General features: G+C 53.0%; 1 protein-coding gene across 2 annotated transcripts; it reads right to left on the reverse strand.

Annotated features, from left to right (window-relative positions):
- Nucleotides 1-9,214: 9,214 nt before the first annotated feature.
- Nucleotides 9,215-25,035, reverse strand: KLK1 (kallikrein 1). Of its 2 annotated transcripts, XM_029239561.1 has the most exons (6): nucleotides 24,962-25,035; nucleotides 18,102-18,261; nucleotides 16,533-16,819; nucleotides 16,250-16,386; nucleotides 15,027-15,670; nucleotides 9,215-10,356 (listed from the first exon to the last, which is right to left on the reverse strand). In XM_029239561.1, exons 1-5 carry the CDS (start codon nucleotides 25,002-25,004, stop codon nucleotides 15,515-15,517), a joined length of 783 nt encoding a protein of 260 aa, XP_029095394.1. In that variant the 5' UTR covers nucleotides 25,005-25,035; the 3' UTR covers nucleotides 9,215-10,356; nucleotides 15,027-15,514. The 2 variants fall into 2 exon arrangements, with proteins under 2 accessions (XP_029095394.1, XP_029095390.1); XM_029239557.1 differs by lacking the exons at nucleotides 9,215-10,356; nucleotides 24,962-25,035 and adding an exon at nucleotides 20,031-20,114 and having other exon boundaries at nucleotides 15,467-15,670.
- Nucleotides 25,036-25,691: the final 656 nt, after the last annotated feature.

Here is a 25,691-nt window from a genome sequence, read left to right on the forward strand (position 1 = left end):
GGTCATTGGGGTTGTTTTCTTCCTTCTAGTGAGGAGACTCCTCCATGAAGCCTGTGGTCTGAAGTAAGAGACCTAAACTCTGCACGTAAGTGACACATTTCCTTCACTGATTCTTGCTTCCCTCAGAGGAATGCAAAGTCCTCACTGTGGCCCACAAGGCCCAGAGTGACCTGGTCCCTGTTCCCTTTCTCCCCTCATTGCCTTCCTCCCTCTCCCTTGCTCAGGGCTACACTAGCACATTGGCCTCCCTGGTCTTCCTGGAACCTGCCAAGGACATGTCTACCCCAGGACCTTTGCATTTGCTGATTCCTCTGCCTGGAACTCTTTCCCCCGATCAATCCCCATAACTCTCTTCCTCTCTTCAGTCCTGTTTCTGATCAGATGTCACCTTAGCATAGAGCCCTCACCCGTCTGCTCTATACAACAGACCTGTCCTTTCCAGACTGGTCTCCCTTACCCTCTATTATTTTTCTTCATAGCTCTTATCTCCTGACATATCTATTTGTGGGCATGTTTTTTTTCTTTTTGGCTCCCTGCTGAATTGTCAATTCCTTAAAGACTAGGATTTGTGTCCAGTTGGGTCAGTCCTGTAGACCCCATGTCCGGCACATAGTTGCAGCTCACTTTTTGTTAAAAATGAACACATTGGAGGGCCTTTTGTGGGAGACCAGAGGAAGAGTTATTGTAACGACACTTAATGAGCACATACTATGGACTAAACTCTAACTAGATTAAGGTACAATTGGCTTTCTGTATCCACAGTTTCCACATACACGATTTCAACCAACCACGGATCAAAAAAATTGGGGGAGAAAATAGCTCCAGAAAGTTCCCCAAACCGAAACTTGAATTTGCTGTGTGTCCCAGCAACTATTTGCATAGCATTTACATTATAACTATTTACATAGCAATTACATTGTATTACATATTATAAGTAATCTAGAGATGATTTAAAATGTACAGGAGGATGAGCATAGGTTACATGAAAATACCCTGCAATTTTATATAGGGGACTTGAGCATCCCCGGATTGCGTTATCCAAGGGGGGGGTCCTGGAACCAATTCCCTCCGGATACCGAGGAACAACTGTGCTGTCATTATCCTCCAAACCATATGCAAAAATTGGCTACATATAACAGCCTTTAAAATAAACAAATAGAGGGCTTCCCTGGTGGCGCAGTGGTTGAGAGTCCGCCTGCCGATGCAGGGGACGCGGGTTCGTGCCCCGGTCCGGGAAGATCCCACATGCCGCGGAGCGGCTGGGCCCGTGAGCCATGGCCGCTGAGCCTGCGCGTCTGGAGCCTGTGCTCCGCAACGGGAGAGGCCACAACAGTGAGAAGCCCGCGTACCGCAAAAAAATAGATAAATAAATAGAGAAGGAATGGGATGCTATAGAAAAATAAATTAAGTTAAAAAAAGGAATAGACCTGAATTGGGCTAGGGGAGGAGAAAGGGAGTGGTGGCAGGAGGTGCTGGCAAAGGCAAGAGGTGAAGTGTGGATGCAAGGAGAATTAACCTCAGGAGGGGCAAATTATCGGGGGTCACAAAAGTGAAGGATGAAGCCCAAAGAGCTTGGAGAGAATCAGCTATTCAACACACATTGATTGAGCACCATCTGTACGCCAGGAACCAGGAGCCAGCCTGTTTGCTGACACCTCCTGTCTCTTTCCCTCCCGAGTCTCTCCCTCACCTATCCCTGTTCCCCAGAGGGCTCAAGGGATGGCCCCAGAGAGGCGTGGCATTTCCAGGGAACACTTATAAGGTACTGAACTTAAAAGAATGTTCTGGGTGAAAAACGCAGATTATTTGAAAATACAGATTATTAATCTGAGTTGGGGGGGTGTTTCAGAGGGGACTGAGGGGGCTAGAGAGCAGGGTTGTCAGGTGCTTGGCAGGGAGCCGTGGGAGCAGGCCTGAGGTGAGGACATTCTCATGTCTTAAGTCCAGATGGCCTGGATCGCCAGGAGAGACCAGAAATTCATGTAGTTCAGATAGGAAAAGAAACCTGGGGGAAGGAAGAGAGCAAAGGGGGTGAGGCGCAGAGTTCACCAGCCCCAGCCTGACCCCAGTCCTTTCTCCAAGCCCAGCTATACCTCCTATCATGTCCCCAAATGCATGTCTAAACCCAAACTCAGCCCCAGCCCCTAAACTGTCCCCAAACCCAGCACCACTCTCTACACTGTCCCCAACCCATTCCCAAATTCAAACCTGACCCCGCCCCTACATCCAGCCCTAGGCCTATCCCCAGTCCCATCTCCCTACTCAACCCAGTCCTCCCAGTCCATAGTCCCCTTCCCATCCCAAACCATATCCCACCCTGTCCCCATCTGCATCCTTGAACGCATGCCCAAACCCCAAACCCAACCCCACCCCAGCCCAGACCAGTTATCAGGAAGAGGAAGACGCCGATCCATGCCAGGTAGAAGCTGCACCCCAGCTTGTAGGTCATGCCTTCTTGCAGGAACTCATGGGCCTGCATCAGGTAGAAGAGGATACCCAATATCATGCTGGCTCCTGTATGAGTACAGGTGTCAGGAGGCCGGGCATCAGGGGTGTGAGGACCCCTGCCCATAGTTGTGTGGCTGCCAGGGTCTTGTTCCTTACTTTCCCACTTGCTTTTACCTCCATGAACCTCTGCTCACAGGCAGGAAAACAGGCTCCTGACAATGTCTTGGTGGAGGAGATTGGGAGGGCAAGACTTGGTGTTTAACCAGGCAATGTTGATGTCTAAAACCACAGGCTTTTGGGCTTCCCTGGTGGCGCAGTGGTTGAGAGTCCGCCTGCCGATGCAGGGGACACGGGTTCGTGCCCCGGTCCGGGAAGATCCCACATGCCGCAGAGCGGCTGGGCCCGTGAGCCATGGCCGCTGAGCCTGCGCGTCTGGAGCCTGTGCTCCGCAACGGGAGAGGCCACAACAGTGAGAGGCCTGCGTACCGCAAAAAATAAAAAATAAAAAAATAAAAAAATAAAACCCCAGGCTTTGGAGCTAACAGACTGGGACTCTTGTCCCGTTTCTGTATCCCACCTTAGGGCAGCCTCTTTGTCCCACCTTAGGGCAGTCACTCCATCTCTCTGAGCCTCATTTCCCTCATCTGTAAAGTGGGCATAATCGTAGAACCCATCTCCTTGGGCTGTCTTGAGGAGTTATTGAGATTGGCACATTCCCTGGCACACAGTGTGTCCTCAAGAATTGAGATTATTGGGAATTCCCTGCTGGTCCAGTGGTTAGGGCTCCGTGTTTCCACTGCAGGGGGCACAGTTTCGATCCCTGGTCGGGGAAATAAGATCGTGCATGCCGTGCAGTGCAGCCAAAAAAAAAAAAAAAAAAAAAAAATTGAGATCATCATCACTATATTGGGTCTTTAATTCTGGGCTTCTGAAGCAGTGGCAAGAGACTTAGTCATTCTGGATATTTTAATTTTATTTTGAAATAACATGAATTAAAGATAATTTGTGAAAAGGAAAAGACTCATTTTTTCCCCTCTCAGGTAACGGAGTACTGAGTAATTTTTTCTTTGTTATTGCAAAATAATATAGGAGGTGTTTTCCATTTCATTAAAAGGGGGAATGGGCAGAAATGTTTCTTTTTTTTTTGGCCATGCCACGCGGCATGCGGGATCTTAGTTCCTCGACCAGGGATCGAACCCGTGCCCCCTGCCCTGGAAGCATGGAGTCTTAACCACTGGACTGCCGGGGAAGTCCCAGAAATGATTTTCTTATAGAAAAAATGTCCTATTTTAGATGACATATAACAGGGGTGTTTTCTACACTTTGTACCTTATGTTTAAACAATTGGGAAGATTTACTAGACAAACTGGATAAATACCATTTACTAACAAGAAAACAGGAAGTTGAGTGTTCTCTCTTCTTGGACTTACTATCACTCTCCAAGAATGCTCTTTTTTTTTTTTTTTTTTGCGGTATGCGGGCCTCTGTTGTGGCCTCTCCCGTTGCGGAGCACAGGCTCCAGACGCGCAGGCTCAGCGGCCATGGCTCACGGGCCCAGCCGCTCCGCGGCATGTGGGATCTTCCCGGACCGGGGCACGAACCCGTGTCCCCTGCATCGGCAGGCGGACTCTCAACCACTGCGCCGCCAGGGAAGCCCAAGAATGTTCTTCTGATGCAACTGAAAGTTGTGAACAATTATTACAAGAGACAGGAACACAATATCCTGCATTTCCAAATTAAATTGCCTCCCTTTTTCTAAAAAGTGTAATTTGGCATGCAAATGAAAAACTAGACTATCGTTTTTTGAGTTATTTGGAAGGGAGTGGGAGTACTATCAAGGTAAGGATGTGTGCAGAGTTAAATAGCTACCATCACATACTGACATTTTCTAATTCAATCCTCACTACCTCTCACTTGGTAGGAAATTTTATTATCCCCATCCTACAGATGAGAAAACTGTGGCTCAGAAACATTAAGTAGCTTGAACAAAATCACAGAGCTGGTGCTGGTGGTGAGATAGGACGTGGGATGGGGTTAGAACTGAACATGGGGTTGAGTGTTGGGTAGTTGGAGTCTGAGTGATGGACATTAAGGTTGAGGCATGAGTTTAGGGGATGGGCATGGGTCGTGGTTGGGGATGAGGATGGATTGGAGATGGGTAAGAAGATGCGGTTGGGAATGCGCTGGGTTGAGTTTGAGAGTGAGATCCGCAGGGGATAAGGATGTGGTTGCAGTTGAGGTTGGGGATTAAGAAGATGGGATCAGAGATGGATTGGGGTTGAGTCTGAGGTTGAGATCCATAGTCGAGGGGTGGGTTGCATTTGGAATGAGTCTCGAGGAGGGTCAGGCGTGGAGTTGGGCGTTGAGGTTTGTAAAGGGGTTGGAGATGGTAATGGGGATGGTTTGGAGATTGGAAAGAAGATAAACTTGGAATGGGGGTGGGGATGGAGATGGACATCACAGAAGGGAATGTGAATGAGTTTGAGATTTGTTGATGATGGAGATGGGAGGTGAAGTGGAGGCTGGTATTGGGGCTGGAGATGGGGCTGGATTGGAAGTTGATCTTTTTTACTGGGATGGGTTGGAGACTTGGAGGGAGATAGGCTTGGGCTTGGGGCTGAAGGTCAGGATGGGGATGGGATCGAGGTACTCCTTGACTTGGTTCCTCAGGGAAGGATCTCAGTGCCGTGCCTGTGAGGAGACTCATGATGACGTTGGAGAGGTCCAGCACGGGCATGTTGGAGCTGGTGGAGAAGGTGATGTTTATGAGGATGACGCAGAGGACGAAGCTGGCAATGCTGGCAATGAGGAGGAAGGCCCAGGCAAAGTCCAACAAATCTGGGGAAGGAAGAGAATCAGGAACGCCAAGATGGGCCCTCAGGCCCCGAGCACGGGGGAGAGGGTCTCCGGGGAGTCTGGGAGTATGCTTAAGCCCTCTCCCTTGAACATTCTTCATCCCCCTTTTAAGAAAATTGAAACTGGGCTCTAGAGAAGGGATCTTGAGGCAGATGCCTTTGGCACTGAGGGTACATCCCCCAGGTCAGTAAGGACAGGTTGTTGGGGTGGGCAGTGACAAGTGGGGTGGGCACTGAGAAACCAACTTGATGTGATGAGGACAGATTCCTTGGGGTGAAAAAGCCTCAGGATAGTGAATAAGATGCTAAGGTTGTGAGGACGGCTCGCATGTGGGTGAGAACGAGCATAGGGCAGTGAGGATGGTTCTGAGGCAGCGAGGACCCTTCCGGGGAGAAGGGAGGACCAACCCAGGGGAGGCAGAAAGGGGTCTCTGGAACAAAGAGGAAAGAGGAGTCCCAGGAATGGTGAGTATAAGGCAGGCCTTACAAGCATTCTGGTCGTACTCAGGCAGGCAGGAGATGTCAGAGCACTGCACGAAGAAGATGGTATCGATGGGGATGGTCTGGGAGCCAGCAGGGTCCCCAGGGGGCGCCAGTGGCACCTGGAAGTGGATCCAGGGCTGGCCCAGACAGATGAGGCCGACGATGACCAAGCCGGCCAGGCTCAGCCCCAGGCTCATCTGGCGACTGATCTTCTTGGCCTCATGCAGCAGCCGCCAGCCCATGGGCAGCTGGGAATGGCTGAGTCTACGCGTCTCCAGAGACCTGCAGCAGATTGCCCACCACCAGGGTCAGCACCGAGTCCAGCCAGCCAGCCCAGGTCCAACTGTCAGAGTCCCACCCAGTCTAACTTTCAGACTCTATCTTCCCTATGTCCATTCTCCATTCCCTGTATCCGCCAGGTCCTACCTCTAGGACACGCTCACCCAGATACAGCCTCTAGGCTCCCTGGCCTCCAGATCTAGCTTCCAGGCCCTGCCACCCCCAGATGCAGTCTCTAGGTTGAATCATAGGTCCAGCCTCTATGCCGAGCCCCGCCCAGGGCCAGCCTTCAGGTCCAGCTTTCAAGCCCTGCCACGCCTAAGTCCAACCTCTAGCCTCATACACTGACAGTGCTTCTGGTCCTTAACTTTTGCCTGTTGCCCCTCCCCCAGGATTCTGGCCCCAAATCTGGCCTACCCCGTGGACTCCTGCCTCTTACCTGCCAGGACTGCTCTCAATGGAGCTGCCTGATGGTAAGCTGTGAATGCTGCTTTCTGGAGGATGTTGGTTGATTTGGGAGCCGTCCAAAGTGTCTTTGATACTCTCCTGGGAGGTCCAGATAATTGATTCGACGCTTTTGACACTGGCCTCGGGGCTGTGAGTAATTGATGGGGGGACATCGACTCTGGCCCGGTTTGGTGACTTGGAGCTTTGAAGACTTGAGTGGAAACTCTGGGTCGTTGGCTGGATACTAATTTGACTATTGTAGGTAACTGATTTTACTTTGGTCAGGGGGGTGCGAGCGGTTAATGAAGGGTTTTGGTTACTGAAGCGGCGAGTTTGGAAAACTGGTGGAACACCTCGGGTATGGAAACAGCGACTGTAGGTAATGGATGGTGTGTCTTGGATACTGACCCGGCGACCCTGAACATTGGGCAGCGGCTCTTGGATACTGACCCGGCGACCCTGAACATTGGGCTGAGAGTCTTGGGGACTGATCCGGGGCCTGAAGGTAGTTGACGGAGGGTCTTGGGTCTTGCCTTGGGTGTTGCTGGGAGCTACTGGAAGGGACTCTGGCTGAGAGCTCTGCTGGCCAGATTGGGACCTCTGTGCCATGTGGAGATGAGGGACAAGGCCAGTCCCCAGATGCACTCAACAACCTGCCAACTGCCTCATCCCCTCTTTCCAGGCATTTCCATGGCCACCTGGAAGTCCATTGGTCTCTCCGGGGCTCAGGCTCTGTCCCTTGGGGTTTGAATCTCTCTGTCCCCTCTTCTGTGTTTCTTGGTCTCTCCTGCTGTCCTAAGGCAGTCCTCAGGGCTTCAGTCTGGCCTGGCCTGGGGGCAGGGGGCAGGTTCCATGACAGTTGGAGGAGTTCCAGGAGGTTGGGACGTTGGCCATGGACTCATATGCCACCCTAGCCCCATGTGAGAGATATGGGGGCTTGGGCTGGGTCAGGGTGGGCTCAGTGTAGGGTCTTGGTGGGGTCAGGACTGGGTCAAGAAGGGGTTATGGCTGGGTCAGAGAGGTAGAGGGAGAAGCATGAATCAGAGCATGAACTCAGGGTGTAGAGGCCCCAAGGTAGTCTCCTGGTGTGTGGGAGGGACCCTGTGAAGTCCAGCGTAGCTGGAGGTAAGTGAGCAGTGCGGGGTCAGGGTCCCTGCCAGCTGGAAGGTTGGCAGATCACAGCCCTTGGTGAATGTCGGGTGCACCACCCGTGTTCACTCTTTTGGCGCCATGGGTCTTGGCCTCGTGAACACACTTTGGAACCTGTGTCATAGTCGTCTGTGTCCTGGGCTGGGATATGTGACAGGGATACAGGGATGGAGATAAGGGGATGGTGTTGGGAGTGGAGATGGAGCTGGGCTTGGCGGAATAGGGAGCAGAAGATGAGGTTGGAGACAAAACAAGTTGGTTTGGGTTTAGGATGGGTAGTGGGTGGGAGAGGAGATGTGCATTAGGGTTAGAGATGGGAATGGAGTTGTGTTCAGGGTTTAGGACAGGGAGAATATTGGGGATGGCACGGGGCTGTGGATGGTGCTGGGATGGGACAGGAAACAGAGATGGGGATGAAATTGGGATTGCGGTTTGGGTGGGGATGGGAAGATGGCTGTGGGTGGAAGGGGATTGAGAACGGGGTAAAAGGCAAGGTTAGGGTGGGGGTGGAGACGTGGCTGTGTTCGAAGATGGAGACTAGGATGCAACAGAGTGATGCAGGCAGAGCCAGGCCTCCAGAACTCTATTCTTTCCCAGCGGATCAAGCCTCTTCCTGGGAGGAGGACCGCAAGTTTGTCCTGCGGGGCTGGTGTCTTGTCTTCAACATCCTGGCGACCCTGATGCTGCTCAGCGTGTTGGATGGGCGTATGGTCTACCTGCAGGGCTCCTACACTGGCTACCTGGGCCTCTGGACCAGCTGCGGGAAGCACAAGTGCGCCAGCCTGGGCCAAGTCACCGGTCAGTAGGAGCCTGGGCAGGCTTTGGGATGCTCTGGGGGCGGAGTGGTCTCTGGAGATGATCAGGGGAGAGAATCTCTGGGGGAGTCTCTTTGGGTGTTCCTGGTTGGGGGGGGCGGATCTTTAGAATTATTGAGAGGGTCTCTGGAGATTCTCTGAAGGCCTTAGGAGGGAGCTTCCTGGAGTTATATGTGGGCTTATGAGGAAACAGGACTGTCATTGCTCATGGGAAGATGGGCGTTACACTTGGCCAAAACCCAATCTGCCTCATGACTAGATAGCTAGACACCATCATTCTCTCTCTCACTCTTTTGAAAATGGTGGGGTTTTTTTTTTTTTAAGATAACAAGAGCCTTCCAGCTCCTCCAGAAACATTTTGCCTCCTTGTAGGTCTCCGCGTTTCCAGCGCTTTTGAGCATTGCCACAGAGGCAGCCCAGGCCCTGGAGCCAGAGCTCCGGGTTTGAATCCTGGCTCAGACACGTGGTAGCTGGGTGACCTTGGGCATATTCCTTCACCGCTGTGTGCCTCAGTCTCCTCATTTCTATAATGTCAGTGATAGTAGTACCAATTCATGGGCTGTTTGAGGAATACGTTAAAACACATAAAGGAATTAGAAGAGTGCCTGGCACATAGTAAGTGCTACACCCAGATTTCTTATTATTATTATAAGGATCCGCCACCCCACCAGCCAGTGTACCTACCTTCATTTCAGATCTCAAATAAGTGCTCATAAAACTTCCAGAATATTGTGTGGTATTAATCTTATTTATTTATTCTGAGTATCTCTTTCTCTCATACCTCTCAAACTCAAGCTGGTTTCAAGTTATGGAAAAGTCTGCAGGCATAAATTGTCCCTGCTTTGGGATCCAGGTGCTCAAAAGGTATCTGTCTCTTGCCATCTCTCCTTGAAGGATTCTTTTGTGTTGGGCCCTCAGGCAAGCTGTGCTCATACAGTGGCAGTGGGGCTCTCAGCAGCTCCCGGGGCCCATTTTTTTCCTGTAAGCAACGATGAAGAAAAGAGAATAAGTTTTCTCCTGTGGCCCTCACACAGAGGTCTCAGGATTAGCTCCGATGGGATCAGATTAACTACCCTGGGATTTCTCACTCCTCCCTGAATCATTTGCTGTGGTCAGGAGGACGTCATGCTGTGTTTGCCTGGGTCTGAATCACATGCTTTTCTTAAAGAGTCAACGGAGGGGGTCATTTCTGTCAGAATCCCAAGGACAGAGGGTGGGCAGAGAGTTCCTCCGAACAATATCAAGTTGCTCTTGCCAGAAGAATGGGACTGGATGCTGGGTGGGCAAAAGCAACTGGGCACAATTTCCCCCTCTATTCACAGTACTTTCTTTGAGCATGATTCCTCTTGGGGGATATATTCCCAAGAGCAGAATAGCAGTGCTTCAAAAGGGCTGATGAAATTCTGTAAGGCTTTGATATACGCTCCCCATACGGAAGTCAGGATTCTCATGACAAGCAGCAGAAGCCAATTCAAGCTGGTTTGAGCAGAAAATAGATTTACACAGGATATTGCGGAGCTTATAGACTCTCTGTGAGGCCAGGGAACTGGGCTCCAGGGACTGAGTGATCAGGACTGGCTGACTGGTCACACACACCGGAGCTTGACGTGTGGAACCCAGTCTCTCCAGGCCTGGACTCCACTGGGGAACCTCTTTCTCTGCTGCCCCAGGACCCTGGAGGTAGTTGCAGCCGCCCCGACTAGAATAGATTTCACGACTATTTCTCCCGGCTGCGGATCCAAGTTTAGCGTGGCTCTATTTTATTGGTGGAACCTGGTCGCATGCTGAGGTCCTAGCAGTAAGAGGCTGGTTTCCTTGCTGGGAAGTGTGGATACAAACATTGGGAAATTCCCCAAACATAGGACTGGTGTTCAAAGGTGCTGGGAAGACAAAAAAGAATGGTGACTATTCATTACATTCCTCATTTGTTCTAAAATGTTAACTCTGTGTGATTTTATTTGATTTTACTTTAATTTATTTTATTTTATTTTACTTTTTGGCTGCACCACGCGGCTTTTGGGATCTTAGTTCCCCCACCAGGGACTGAACCCTGGGCCCTTGGCGGTGAAAGCGCAGAGTCCTAAGCACTGGACCGCCAGGGAATCCCTCTGTGTGATTTAAAATTTTTTCCTTATTTTAAAATTTAAATGACTTTTATTTTATTTGAACAGGTAATATATTTACGTGGTTCAACATTTTAAAAAATGCAAACGTCTCCCTCTCATTTTTGTCCCCCGTCCCTCCCAGTTGCCCTTCCTGGGGGCAACCGATGTCACTAAGCCATTTTAAGCCCTTGTGTGTTCTGCTGGTCATATTCTCTGCATATATGAGAAAATGGCTATGGTTATATACACATCAGAATATATATACATACACACACATATGTAGGTATGTATTTATTTATATATCATTTAAAAAGCACACATGGCAGTATTACAGTTCTCTTTTAAAGGTAAATCACCATGTATCGAATGCTAAGAATATACAAAGCTTTGTGGTTGGCATAAGAAATAACAAATAGGTTGTGAAGGTTTTAATTATTTTTTAGGTGCAGAAATTTAGGATTTTTATGTAGTCTAAATTCTCCACCTTTGCCGAACATTCAATTATGGTTTTGTGTGTGTGTGTGTGTGTGTGTGTGTGTGTGTGTTTTAGGGTTTGACTGTGATGTTGGTGGGTGGTATTCAGGCAGTACTGAATCCTGTGCTCCTTGCCAGGAGCCTACAGAAGGGACCTGAATTAGTCATAAGTCTTTGGATCACAGGTGGTAGAAACTCTAACTTGAACTAGCTTGAGTGAAGGAATTTACAGGCTCACCTAAGTGAAAAAGTATGGGGGTAGAAACGCTTTCAGATATGGCTGCGTTCAGCGGTCCAAGTGACCGCATCAGACATTACTGTCTGTCTGTTTCTTGGTTACTTACTTGAGTGGGCTTCATTCTCAAGGCTCCATATAGTGGCAAGGCAGGATCCAGTCAGGAAAAAACAATCATTCTAGGTGCTTCAGAGGGAAGTAAATATAGGGAATTGGTTTCATGGGTAATAGAAGAGCTGAGAAGCCGAGTAGGAATGGTGAGGCAAATCAGGGATTAGCAACTCAGGAAGCTGCCAGGCCCCTACGCCAGAAGAACAAAGGGAAGAAGTAGTATTACTGGAGCCTGGAAGTTGGAGCCATCTGGAAGGCATAGACTCATGCTGAGATTTGCTTAGAGGTGGCTACAATCACAGAAGAAATGCATCGATGGCTGAAGACACCAACTGAGGCAGAGAGAGAGGAGGATAAATACCCAGGCTTGTCCCATCCCCCTAGAGCCAGTCTTTTGCCAGTGCCTCCCATGAGCCAAACAGAGATAAGTCAGTGAGCAAAGGAGGCTGGGAAATGTAGTCCTTGTAATGTAGAACAGAGAAGGGTGGGGAATGAACCTGAAAGCAGACAGAAGAATGACTGGCAGAACTGCTAACAGCTCAGACCTCAGGTCCGGCAGGAAAAAAGAGTGCAGAAATTTCCTGCAAAAGTCCTGTGTGACTGGCTCACAAGGTACCTACCCCCAAACCAAGCGTGGTGACTAGAGCGATGCAACGTACTGACTGGATTTTAACTGGGACTCCAAGTGAGGAACGGCAGGAAGGCGAAATGCATGGTGCGGAGGTAAGCTGCAAATGGCCGTCCCTTCTGACCAAACTACAGAGTGGGCTTGTCTCTGGGATGACAAGAGCCAGGGACTTGAGTGTCATCTCAACTCTCTCTCCTCCTCCTGTCTGCTTTTTCTTCTTAGTTTTACTCTCTCAGTTCTCCTGTCACCTAGGAGCTTGGGTCCAAGGCTCAGGCAGCTCCAAGCTCATAATCCTCTTGATCAGAGAAGAAAGAGCTGGTCCCTGACAGCTTCAGTTAGAAAAAGTCCCCAGGAAGAGCTTGATTGGTTGGCTTTGGTCATGTGCCCATGTTTGAGCCAATCACCACTGTCTGGGTCATGGGGCACTGTGATTGGCTCAGCCAGAGTCACATGACTACCTCTGTAGCCCCAGAGGGCAGGGTATGTCATGAAAAACTCTCAACCAGGACTATGTGATTGATCCTGAGAGCACTATTGCTATTTTGTAATATGTGCAGTTTGCCAGAAACAAAGCAAATGGAGTCTTAGCTCATTTGGCTGAAATAGTCTTGCACTGCTCAAAAGTAGGCAAAGTAGGAAAGGGCTAAAAGGGAGAAGTGTAATTCTCAGAAGGAGCCGAAACTCTTGTCATACTGAAATGCAAATTGGATAAATATCAATTTTAAACCGAGTGTGATTACGTCTTTTAGGTACTTTGGTTTTAGAGTATTTGGAAATTTTCTTGTGTGTACATCTGTGTGTGTGCTCTGGGGGATGTCAGGAGGGTGATTTGGAGAATGTCTGTGAGGGGCTCTAGGGTGTGAATGGGGGTGACATTGAGATACCTGGGGAGGTCTGGGGGTGTGAGTGGGGTCATTAGGGAAACTTGGGGTAAGAGTGGGAGACAAGTAGCGTGACTTTAGAGGTGATTAAAGTGACTAAGAGTGCTATTGGGAGTGCCTGGGATTGGTATGGAAGGTTATTAATGTAATTTGCTGTGGGACATCGTTTGGGAGTATGAATAACTTTAGGGGTGACTGTGGGGATGACTCTAGAAATAATAGAGATGATTCTGTGGGGTGAACTTGAGGATGTGAGTGGGGGTGACTCAAGGGCCATCTGTGGGGTGACCTTGGAGGTATGTGTGGAGTTGATCATGAGGGTGTCTAGGATTGACTTTGGGGTAAGAGAGGGTGATTTGGCACAACTTTGAGGGTGCAAGTGGGGATGACTTTTTTAAGAATTGACATATAGTTGACTAAGTTTCAGGTGTACAACATAGTGATTCACAATTTTTAAAGAAAGTGGGTTTTTAAAGACTGGGTTAACTTTATGGGTACGCGGGGTGGACTTTGTGAGAGTGGGAGTCATTTTGGGGTTTCAAGGAGGTGACTTTGGCGAGGGCAGTGGGGGTGATTTCGAGGATGTCTGTAGCTAAAGTTTGGGGGTGTCTGTTGGGGATGTTGCTCAGGGCTGTGAGTGGGGATGAGTTGGGAGGATGACCCTGGGCACTTCCCCCTCTCCTTCCAGTTCTCATCCACATGAGCATGGGCTTCATGATCCTGGCCCTGACCCTGTGTCTGGTCCTCCTCCTGGCCATGGGCTTCTCCTTCCGGCCAGTGTTCCGCCGCCTTAACAAGGCGGACCTCATCTTCAGTTCCCTCAGCTTTTGCATCGGTAAGTGTTTCCCTGGGGGAAGGGGTGCCCTCCCTACCTCAGCATCTCTCCCCGGGGCTCTCTTTCTGGCTTTGTGTGTCTCAGAGTTTCTGTCCTGCTGGGTCTCTGTCTTTGAATGCCTCTTGGGCTCTCCGTCCCACCCTCCCTGTGTGTTTCTCAGTTCTATATCCTTCTCAGTCGGGGTGAGGGTGCTGGGCCTTTCACTCTCTTCCTGGTTCCCACTCTTTCTTTCCGCCCCCTCCTGGTATCTTTCTGTCTTGTGTGTGTGTTTGCGCGCGCGCGCCCTTGTCACGGAGGGTGGGAGAGGATGTGTCTCTTTTCTCTTTCTGGGGGCCTCGGGGTCCCTGTCCAGCCTCGTGTCCATCTCTGGCCCCACCCCCAGTGCAGGGCTCCTGGTTGTCCTCAGCCTGACGCTCTTTGTAGCCAACTGCGAGACGCTCCAACCGAGGCCACAGGTATCCTACCTGGCGACCACCTACCTGTGCTGGGGCGCCGGCGCCGTGACGCTGGGGGCCGGTGAGGGCAGGGCCTCGGGAGGAAGGGGTTGGGGTCTCGGCAGGGCAGGGGGCGGAACCCGGGGAGAATACCAGGCAGGGCTTCTGGCCAGATTGGGGCGGACCCCCGGGGAGGTCAGCCTCGAGGGACAGGGCGGGGCCTAGGGCGGGGTTCGGAGTCCACCAGCCCATCTGGCCCCCACCCCCAGGAGCCCTGAGCTACTTAAACTACGTGGGCATGTGGGGCAAAAGGGGGCCCTCCATGGAGCAGCGGCTGAGCCACCGCCGGTGCGTCTCGCAGCAGAGCACCCTGAAGTCCATGTCCGAACAGCAGCGGTCAGACCCAGACTCCAAGAGCACCGAGGAAGAGCCCAGTTCACTTCCTCCCCAAGAACCCCCGTCTAAGCCTCTCTAAGCAATTGCACCCGAGCTTCTCAGGGCACTGACGCCTCACCGCCGCCAGGTGCCGGGCCCACCCATTTCATCTTGGCCACGCGCCCGAGACTAGACTTCCCTGAAGGTCCCACTCCCTAAGAACCCTCCGAGAACGGGTGACAAAGCCCCACCCCTCGAGCCAGGGCCCTCCTTTTGCGGCTCGGTTCCCGCTCAGTCCTCACCCTGCCCCCACCCCGGAAGTCCAACACCACCCCCTCCAGTTCTGCACTCTGCCTGTGCTGTGTGGCCTGTTGGTGTGGCCCCGCCCCCGAGCCTAGCTAGGCCCCGCCCCCAGGTGGCCAGCCCTCGCTGGCCGCGGCCCGAAGCCGCACTTCATCATAGGAATTCCTACCTCTCCGAGGGCCAGCAGCGCCCCAGGATGTCCAGTCTTGACCCGGGCCGACACGACACTGCCTAGCCTTTGATGTAGCCACGCTCCTCGGCGGAACAGACCCCTCCCCAGGGAGGTGTGGCTTGCAATTATACCCCCCGCCCCTTCCTGGCTTCCCTGCCACAATAAAACGTGGGCCCTATCTCTCAGAGTCCGAGCCTCCGTTTCGTGCTCTACGCCAGGGCAGAGTGAGGCTCAGAGTTCTTGCCTTGTCCTTTGGGGTCTGATCCTTTCTCTGCCTCTTTGTCCACACCTGCCTCTGATCCTTCCTTTCCCCTCTGATCATAACTGCACATCTCCCGCCGAGAGAGACCGGGAGGGCTGGGGAGGCTCTAGTCTGGGCCGGATGGGTCCCGAGTTCCCAGGTGTCTAGCGTCTGGAAGGCCAAATGACACCAGGAGTTGATGCATATTCGATTTTACTGGGGGTAGGGGACAGGGCGGGGGCGTTCAGGGGTTGTCAGCCATGGTCTTCTTGATCCAATCCACATACAAAATCACTTTGGTGTAGACGGAGGGCTTATTGGGGGCACCGCACGGGATGTGGCCCCATGACGTGATTCCCTGAAACATACCCTCGCAGATCAGCGGGCCCCCTGAGTCACCCTACAGCACAAGGGGGAGGGGGAGAGTGTGAGAGAGGTTAGCTGGGCCTGGGGGGCTCCAGCACTTGGACCTGGGTGCACAGATCCAGACAGCGACTCCTCATCTCTGGGGAAAGAGACAATTGTCTCCAGAGTCCACTCCCAGAACATCAGCGGGGATTCCAACAGAGGGGACAGTGGCTCGAGTCCTGCCAATGGGGATGGGACCTCAGGGTCCAGTTTCTTCCCCGGGGTTGGGGGGGGGGTTGGATCCAGGAGGAGGATGGTCCCTGCAGACAGATCAGTGGGGAGGACCCATCTATAGGACACTCCCACCCTCAGGGCTCATGTCAGATGTCACCTCTCCGGAGAAGCTTTCTCTGAGTGGACAGTAAGCTTGTGTTAGAGGAGCAGGTGAACTATTATTATGTGCAGGAGGGAGATACGCAGGATACCAGGATGGGGATACAGGAAGGAAAGGGGGCAGAGAGCTACAGCTGGGAAGCTATGGAGACAGATGCCTGCTTATCTCTGAACCCCAGTCCAGAATCTGAGTCCCCTCCCCCAGCACTTCAAGACTCCGGGGGACAGGCTGGCTCACCACGCAGGTGTCCTTGCCGCCCTCCAGGTGTCCAGCACACAGCATGAACTCTGTCACCTTCTCGGGGTGGGCACTGGCACACACCTCACTGGACAGGACAGTAAGGTCCACACACTGGAGATCATCTGGGTAAATGACTACAGGCCAGGGAGAAACACGGCTGTGGCCAGACCCCACCCCCTAAGCCCTCCTTCCCCAGACTCCGGAGTCCAGGTCCCCAGCCCCCTCCTCCCTTACACCCAGGTGCCCGGGCTCCAGGCTGCACGGTGTGGCCCTGGCATACACTTATCTGGTTCGATGCTGCCCCAGCCAGAGGCATAGCAGGTGCTCTCCAGTTGGGGTTCCTTGGTGGGCAGCTCCAGGACCTGCACATCCTCTGTGATCTGGACGGGCCCCTCCAGGCGCAGCAGCATGAGGTCATGGCTGTAGTCCTCCCCTGGGGGGAGGGTGTCATTCTTCAGGAGGCTCAGGTTGAAATCGGGGTGTGGAAAGTCCTTACTGACATGGGCAAACTGGGCTGTGTCTTCGTCCTCAAACAGGTTGTGGCGACCCAGCCAGAGCTGGTAATTGCTGGTGAAGGAGAGGGTGGAGACGATGAGAATGAGACAGGAGGCAGAAAGGGAGGGCATGAGGAAGGGTCCAAAATGAGAAAGAGAAACAGGAAGAGGGGGAGAGAGGGAGAGAGAGAGAGAGACCGAGGGAAGATACAGAGTCACAGAAAACAAAGAGACTGCGAGTAAATAGATGAAAGAAGGTGACAATGTCACAGACAGAGACAGACTGAAATGGAGTAAAAGAAGAGCTTAGAACAGTAGAGAGGGTGGGAAAGATGGAGGGGAGACAGTGAGATAGAGGGAGCACATAGGAGACACGAAGAGGAAGAGACAGAGACCGTGAAGAACAGACTAAACAAAGAGGAAGGGAGGGAAAACACAGAACGAGGCGGGAGAGTGAGAAACGGACCAAATGAGGAAGAGAGGAGAAAGGAAGGAGAGAGAATGAGAAATAGAGGCAGAGGAGGCAAAGGGGTGAGAGAGAGAGAGAGAGAAAACGGAACAGGAGGGGGATGGGGAGGGGGCGGGGGGGATGGGGAGGGGCGGGGCGGGGCGGGGCGACCAGCTCAGCCGCAGCTGGGGCTGCGAGGCTGGTTCCCTAGCAGGCGGGTGGCCTGGCCCCCAGCTCAAGGTCGGTGTCCCCTTTCTGCCCCAGCTCCCTCTCTCCTCTTCTCCTTCCTCCTCCTTCCTCCTTCCCTCCACTGCCCCCACCCAGTTCCAGCTGACACTAGACCTTCTCTGTGTCCCCCTGGAGTGGATGATTGGCCTGGAGGGAGGGGCTGCCCAGGGATGGATAATCTCTTCCATTTCTCTGGGGTGGAGGTGTGCTCGGTAGTGATGGGAGAGGGAGTGAGGCAGAGACCCAGAGAGACAGAGAGACAGGGCAGAGAGATGGAGGATGAGACATAGGTGACCGAGATGGCAGCAGGGACTTGAGATGGACAGAGAGGGAGAGACACAGAGAAATGGAGACAGAAGAGAGAGGGAGAGAGACACCAATCATAGTCACACAGAGAGACCCACAGCAGAGCCAGTTACTGAGACACACACAGAGATAGGACAGAGGCAGACATAGAAAGAGAGACTACAGGACAGACCCAAGAGACCCAGGCAACCATGGAGTGGGCTTCCCTGGGGTCATCCAGTCCCAGCCCTGTCCCCCTCCTTGTGACCCTGGACCACAAACCTCCCCTCTCTGCCTCAGGTCCCCCAGCCTCCCCTGAGGTTATCCGAGGGGACAGTGCTGGCCGCTTAATCCTGTGTGCGCCCCCCTCTCCAGATCCCCTGCCCCTACTCACTCGCTCATGCAGTGAGCAGCTGTGAGCACCCACTGGGGGTCCACCAGGACACCTCCACACTGGAAGCTGCTGAAATGGTACAGAGCCACCTGCCAGGGCTGGGAATGCTTCTTACACTCATGGCCTCCTATGATCCGGGACTGGATAAGGGGCACAGCACCTGTGGATGGGGGTGCTGGGTCAGGTCGGGTGGAGTTAGCAATGGGGCTAAGAGACTGGGCTAGTTGAGGGAGCTGAGCTGTGTGATTGGAGGTTCATGGGGGTAGAGGACCAGAGCTGGGGGTCTGAACATGGGCCAGGTGTGTTGGGAAGGGCCTGGAACTCTGGAGCCATCCCTGGGCTTGTGGGTTGGTGGCTGGTCCTGGGTGTGGAGGCTATGCTGAGTGCAGAGCTGACCCCCGGGATTAGGGTAGGGAACAGCAAGACAGCATCTGGAGCAGGTATCTGGTGAGGGGGTTGGGAGATTTGGGTTCTTGGACTTGGGGACAGGAGGCTATGGGTTCTGAGAGGGGAAACCAAGGATAGAGGCACCAAGAGACGAGGTCAGAGGCTGCAGGAGGAAGGATTTGGAGGATTAAGGGGCTCTCAGGCTGATGAAATGGTTAGGGCTTGGGTTGAGCTTTTGGGGCTTCTGGAAAGAATGCAGATCTGGGCAATTAGGTTAGAGGGGCCAAGAAGAGCATCTGGGGAGTTTGGGGGCTCCTGGATTGGGGCTGGGAGATTTGGGAGAATTTGGGGTTTCAGATCAAAGAATGAATGAAAGGATTAGGCTGGGAAAGGGGTCCTGTGGTCTAGGAATGGCATTCTAACAAGAGTGAGGGCCCCGGGACCAGGTTGGGGTCAGACTGCGAGGGAGCTCAGGAGAAGGGAGAGTGGAATAACAGTCATTCTGGGATCGGGTGATTCTCATGGGGTTTGGGTTCATGGTCTGAGGCTACTGCAGGGATCTGGGGTTTTCTTGGGAGCAGTGCCAGGACAGGAATGGACGAGGAGGCATATCAGGGGCCAAACAGCTGTGGGAACACAGAACTCACTTGACGTGGGGTTTTAGAATCAGATGTTGGGGTACCTAGGGCAGGACAGCTGGGCTGGGAAGGTACGTGTTGGGATCCTGGTGGGCGGGTTCCCAGAAAACCAGAGCTGCACAGGAGGGATTCTGGTTGGTAAAGAGCTGGAGCTTGGGGAAGGATGGAAATTCTCCAAGGAAAGGAGCATGTGATCGTGGGTTCGGGATAATTTTCCTGGGGGGAAAAGGCTGGGGCTGTGGAATGCGGGTTCTGGAGCAAAGAGGTGAGGAAGTGACCTTTGCAGAACCCACCCCTGGTACCAGATGGGAGGCCTACCTAGTCACAGACCAGAAAGTCTGTTTTTGAAGAAGCATAGGTGTCTAGTGAAATTTGGGGTCCTGGGGGGATGGCGGGGGACCAGATGTCAGGACTGAAGGAGCTAGTTGAGAGCTGACAGCTGGATGGGGAAAATCACCAGGGTGTGGTAGGATTTGGGGCCTCAAGAGCTGGACCGCTGGGCCATAGAGAACTAGGGATAGGAGGGGGTGATTAGGGTCCCAGAATCTGATGGGTTTGGGGGGCTCCTTGGAAGAGAGAGACAGAGATGGCCCAGGATCTGCCCCTTTAGTAAAGTGGATGGGGGCAGGGATCTGAGCGGGCAAGAGGAGAAAAGTCTGATTATTCCCGAGGGAGCAGGGACCTAGTGCAAGCAAGGTGACACTGAGGAGGGGTCAGGTTGGATTTTAGGGTGGGACTGGGAGAGATAAGAGAGAGAGGCTGGTGTCCTGGTCTGGGCTAGACTGGGTTGCAGGGGTGCAGGCTGCAGTGCCATGTGGGAGGGCAAGGAGTAATGGAGCGGGGCCGGGGGGCAGCATGAGAATCGGGGCCCAACCGCCCTCCCACATCTTCCCCACTGTCTCACCAGTCCCTGCCAGGGACAGGGCAAGGCACAGAGCCGGGAAGTACATGATGACAGAGGTGTCCAGGGGCAGGCAGGCGGTGAGCTTGGAGCCGGGGAGCCTCCCCGAGGAGCCTTTTAAAGCCCTCATTGCCCCGGGGCCCCACCCCTGCCCTGCTGGCACCCAGATGCTAGCCAAGGCCCTGCCCCTGCTTCCTGGGGGCCGGACAACCCTCTCCCACACCCAGAGCTTGTGGAAGGGGCGGGAGAGGGAACAGCTGTTGCTCTGCAGGCCCTCGGTTGCACTGGAAGCGTTCCTGGGGCCTGAAGCCAGACAGGGCAGGGCCTGGAGCTCCTGAGACCTTGCTCTTGGGGACAGAGCCAGTGAGGGGAGGTGGAGGTGGGGCAGGTGGGAGCAGAAACGGCAAAGGTGGAAGAACCATTGACCTTCAACACAAAACCCCATCTACCTTAACCCCAAGTAAGGCTATGTACCCCCAAGACCCATTATACCCTCAAATACCAGCAGTGGGGCTCTGATTCCTTTCTCCCTGCACCACTTGTAGCCAAAGATACCAGCTTCTCAGCTTCTAGAACCCCCTGAAATGTAAGCCTTTGCTTTCAGAATGCCCTGACTCTTGCACTCCTAGATTTGGGGTCCAGGCCCCTAAATCTACTCTTCCTTTCATAATAAAATCTTAGGCACCCGTCACCCAATCCTAGCATCCCCAGATGCAGGAATATGAAGTTTCAATGGTTCCCAGTGTAAATTTCCTAGCATTTCAAAATCTAATGCCCCCCCTAAACAATGTTGGGCCGCAATACCCACCTCCTCCTTGTTCCCCAAATCTGGATTCTCAAGGTCATGTCCTCCAAAGTCCCAAAGAGAGTCACGAGATCGTCTCTGCAAATTCCAATCCACCCTCCCCTCCATAAACTATTTAGGTCTCAAGAGCCAGGTTCCTGCACCTTGACGTTCAGTGACCTTGAAAAATCACATTTTGGGGGCCAGGAACTAGATTCCTGCAGCCTCAATGATAAACCCAATCCATTTCTAAGCTTTCCAACCCATTCTCCTGGCTCTTCAGTAAAATCAAAGCAGCTCATGGGGGCCCAGCCTCTGCTGTAGGTCAGGAACCTGCCTAAGGAAAGGAGAGTTTTTGCCTTTTTGCCATGGCGACCGGGAATCCTAGATCTTGAAGAAAATGAAGTCATTCTTGAGCATCCAGTGTGTGCTGCGTTCTTTCACTGGGGTCCAGAAACACAGAGTATTTTCTCAGTGCCAGACATTATTCAAATCAGTTCCTAGGAATCACCTCATTTAATCCTCACAGCAGCCCTCTGAGGAAGGCAATATGAGATGGGGGAAACCCAGGCTGACTGAGGTTGGGTCTTCCGCTCAAGATGAAATAGCCGGTCCTAGATGCTGAATGAACGTCAGGGCAGTGAGTGAAAAGGAACAGTATATAGTGGCCGTGAGTTCCCCACCCAGTCTGTGGCCCCCGTTTCCCTTCATCCCCAGAAGTAAGTTGCAGAAACTTCCACAGAGAAACTTGCATCAGTGTTTTCTGTTATTCTGGTATCAAACAGGTGACCTGAAGCACCAGCTCTGGTCTCAGAGGGGCAAGTCCTTGGCTAACCTCTGGGTCTTGGACGGGGCCTTGGGGGATGGCCCAGTTCTGTTCCAGGTGAAGATGGGGCTGCTGGCCAGCCACGGGGGCTTCTGTGTAGTCAGGGACACAGGTGGTAGCCCGGAATAGTCAGTTCCTCTTCATGGTTTCCTTGATCTACTCCAAGTAGCTGCAGACTTTGGTACAGACACTGGGCTTCGTGGTTGTGTCGCAGGGGACATCACCCCGGGACACAGTGCCCTGCAGGGCATCCCCACAGACGAGGGGTCCCCTGAAGTCGCTGCGCCATCGCGCTGGTGCAGGTTGTGCTCGCCTAAGCGCGCTCTCGTGGAGCTGTGCGGGCGAGTGGTTAGCCGCAAATGGAGTGAGAAGTGGACAGAAAGATCAAAGAGTGGGCGACTTTGGGTCCCCTGACCCTCTGGAAATCTGGAGATCCCATCAGCCTTTCCGCAAGACCCCGAAGCCAATAGTTTCAGCCTCTGCCTCTTAGAGACCAAGGTGCCAAAGTCATGCACACACCTGGAACTCAATCCCCAGGCTCCAGCTCTTTCCTCAGAATCCATGACTGTGAGATCCCTTAGACCCTCCCGCCACGGCCCCTCAGGACCCTAAGCCTTCATAGCGCGTTTGGCAGTGGGCTGCAGAGGGCACCCAGTGCGGGGAGATGGGGGAACCACCGCAGTTAAAGCGTCTATGCTCGAAGAGGGCCACCTGCCATGTCTGGGAGTGGGGCGCCCACTCATCACCACTCAGCACCTTGTCACTGTCATCCTGGGCCACTGAGAGAGGAGACAGAGGAAGATCCCCGAGGACAGAGTCCTCTCCCTTGCACCCTACACCTTCCTTGTACCCTGACCTCACTACACATTTTCCACCTGTTGCCTTTCCCCAACTTCTTAAGATGTCCCTCCTGTTGAAATTTAAGCACCGCCTTCTCTCTAGCTTTTACAACTGCTGCTTGTTTTCCCCAGAACTGTCCCTCTGCCCTCGGCCCCCAACTCGTTTGCTATAGGACTCCGGGAGAGAGAGGACAGGGAGAGGACCAGAGGGCAGGCAGTCCTCTGGGATTGGGAGTAGAGACAAGGACAATGGATATAGGTCCAGACAGATGGTCACTTGGAACCAGCCATTCAAGTTCACCGAGCTGTCACAGACACCAAAAGGGTGTGGCCACTCAATCTGTGGGACACACATTCTTGGCCCCAGAGTCTGGACATCTCAGCCAAATGCAGTATCTTACAAGGACACAGATGTAGCCACACAAGGTCATGGGCAAACACACAGGCACAGCCAGTCTTCCTGAGGTCCTTAATAAGGGTACACAGGGAGAGACGCCGATACACACTCAGGTCCTAAAAGACTTGTCACCAACATGGGTCTATAGTATAGTGGTTAAATCTGAAGTGATAGAGTAAAAAATCCTGGATCCAAACATATTATCTGTGAGACTTTGAGCAAACGGACTTTTCTGTGCCTCTATGTCCTCATCTGTATAATGGGATTGTAAGAATTAAATGGGAAAGAGAGCACGAGAGAGAGAGAGAGTGTGTGTATGATGCCTGGCATATTGTAACTGCTTTAAAAATATCAGTTATTTTAAACAAAGGACATATAGATTTATTTATGTAGACGTATGTGTGGATGTTCAGGTTGCGGACACAAATTTAGCCAAAGTAAGCCAGACGTATGTGCAGACCCAGGTAAAGATCGTCAAGGTCAAAACTGTTATTCATTCCCAAGTCACTTTGTGGAGATTCAAAGTTATAAAACCGACCCAGAGGGCCAGAGCTCAGATGTGGACCCACTAGATCAGACCCAGGGAAACATGGGACACAAAGGTGGCATTCAAGGTCAAAGACACATTGCTCAAGACACAGGCAGCGAGGTCAGGACATATTTATCCATCTCTAGATCAGCCCCCAAGTCACTCACTTGGTGTTCAGGGTCACTAATTGAGTTTCACAGTTGAGGACTTGGTTCAGACATGTGGGCGGGATGTAGACACGAAGGACTCTGCACACACACACTCCCCTTGCCCACACTGCACCATGCACAAGGACATGCACAGGGATGCGTCAAGATCATAGGACAATGACCCCCTACACTGGGCAACGTGGATATGTCCCCTCAGGGTCACAGCCAGGCACACAGACACCCACAATGGGACAAGATGTGCACAGCCACACCAAATGCCCACACTCTACCTGCCAAGGTCAGGAACTGGGCCAAGGGCCCTGGCAAGGCCGGGGGAACGCGGATGTGGTGGACAAGGGGCTTAACAAGGGAAGGGTGGGGTCGTCCTACAGAGAAGGACAGAGGGTGCGGGTTGAACAGCTGGGCACTGAGGCCGCCCCTGACCAGTCCAAGCCGGAGGAGGGCGGAGGCCCTAGCTGGGTGCAGCGGGCAGCGGGTGGGGGCAGGGAGGAAAGAGCACAGAGAGAGCCTGAGGGGAGGCTGGCAGCAGCGGGGAGGTCTGAGGGGCCCCCAGAAGCGAGGGTCATGTGGGGGGGGGGTTAATAAAAGTCCACCTTCGACTTCTCCGGGCTAGAGGCATCAGGTTACAGTTAATTTCTCCACGGGTGGTGGCTGAACATGGTCTGGAGCGCTCCTGCCACCTGGGGTCACCTTGACCCAGTGGCTGCCCCTCTCTGAGCCACAGAGGTTTAGATGAGTGCTGAGCACTGTGTCTGGAATATACCAAGTGCCCAGCAATGCTAGCACACCTTTACAGGGCGGTACCGTGGGCCGGGACCACATTTAGTCCTCACAACAACCCTATGAGAGAGCATCTGTTGTTATCTCCACGGTACAGTTAGGGAACCTGAGTCACAGAGACGTCAAGTAACTAGAAAGCGGCAGAGGCAGGATTTGAACCCAGAGTCTGTGTTCTTGAGCTTCCCAACATGTATTTAATGCTCAGTATAAGCTTTACCTACATCGTGCTATTGAGCCCTTACCATTATTGTTGCAGGTGGGTGCTGTCTTCTAAAGAAGGCACTGAAGGACCAGAAAGGTGAAGCAATTTCCTCAAGGTCACACAGCAAGGAAGGGGCAGCCCCAGAACTCGAACTCAGGTCTGTGTCACCCAAGGGCCATGTTCATTGTCATGGGGACTCCAGAGCAGCCCCAGGCCCCTGACAGCTCTTGGGGTAGGGTGAGGACCCAGGGATGTTGCCATGTGGCTGAGGTGGGTGTGGGGGAAGGATCAGCAGATGGTCCCCGAGTGAGGTAGGCGCTGCTGGCAGATTGCAGGACCCAGTTAGGCTGGGGGATTAGGTGGCACTTCACTCCCACTGACCCGGACCTGACCTGGGCCCACCTCACCTGCAGAGGTCAGCAGGAAGGAGAAGGTGAGGAGAAGCCACATTGCGAAGGAGGGACCAGGGCTCTGCTGATGTCTAGGGAGGGGAGAGAGTGAGCGGGTGTGAGGGTGGACCCTCCTGCCCCCACCTGGATCCCTCCAGACACAAACTCATCCCACCTGCTCTTAAGAACCCCCTTTTCACCATCCTTGTTCCCCACCCCAAACTGCTCTTCCTCCCGGGCTCTCCATCTCCCAAGGGTCTGCTGTTTCTCCAGGCACCGGGACAGACTCCCAGGTACACCCACAGCCTGGCAGAGCCCAACACCATCCACTTACCCCAAAGCTTTAGCTCAGGATATATTCTTTCCCCAAACCCCACACCAGCCTCTTATCTGGCCTCTTGGGTCCTTACCAAGCCTGTCCCTCCACTCAAGTCCCACACTCCTCACAGCCTGTACCCCTACCTGGCTCCACAGGACACCCCTACACCCGGTGCTGACCAGATCCCTTTTCCACTCACAGCTCTCGCAGACCCCCGGCACCCCCAGGATAAAGTCCCAGTCCCTCAGCCTCACTTGCGAGGCCATGCGTGGCTTCTCCCCTTCCAGCCCCTCTGGCCGGGTCTCTCGTGACCTTGCGCGTCTAGGCTATTTCTTCCCATTTTCCTTCTTGCAATTTCATGCCTCCACACTTTTGTTCAGGCCGTTCCTCCTTCCAGGTATGCCAGTCCCTTCAAGGTCCACTTCCTCC

This window comes from Monodon monoceros, unplaced genomic scaffold (assembly GCF_005190385.1).
Source record: "Monodon monoceros isolate NGI ecotype Baffin Bay Population unplaced genomic scaffold, NGI_Narwhal_1 Super_Scaffold_10, whole genome shotgun sequence".
Taxonomy (NCBI): domain Eukaryota; kingdom Metazoa; phylum Chordata; class Mammalia; order Artiodactyla; family Monodontidae; genus Monodon; species Monodon monoceros.

Excerpts from the sequence above, each read along its gene's own strand:
- KLK1 (XM_029239557.1), bottom strand. The coding sequence starts at position 20,076 with ATGTACTTCCCGGCTCTGTGCCTTGCCCTGTCCCTGGCAGGGACTG. Across the intron at positions 16,387-16,532 it reads CAGCATCGAACCAGATAAGT|TCATTTACCCAGATGATCTC; the intron begins GTATGCCAGGGC and ends CCTGGCCTGTAG. Across the intron at positions 15,671-16,249 it reads GCGGCAAGGACACCTGCGTG|GGTGACTCAGGGGGCCCGCT; the intron begins GTGAGCCAGCCT and ends CTTGTGCTGTAG.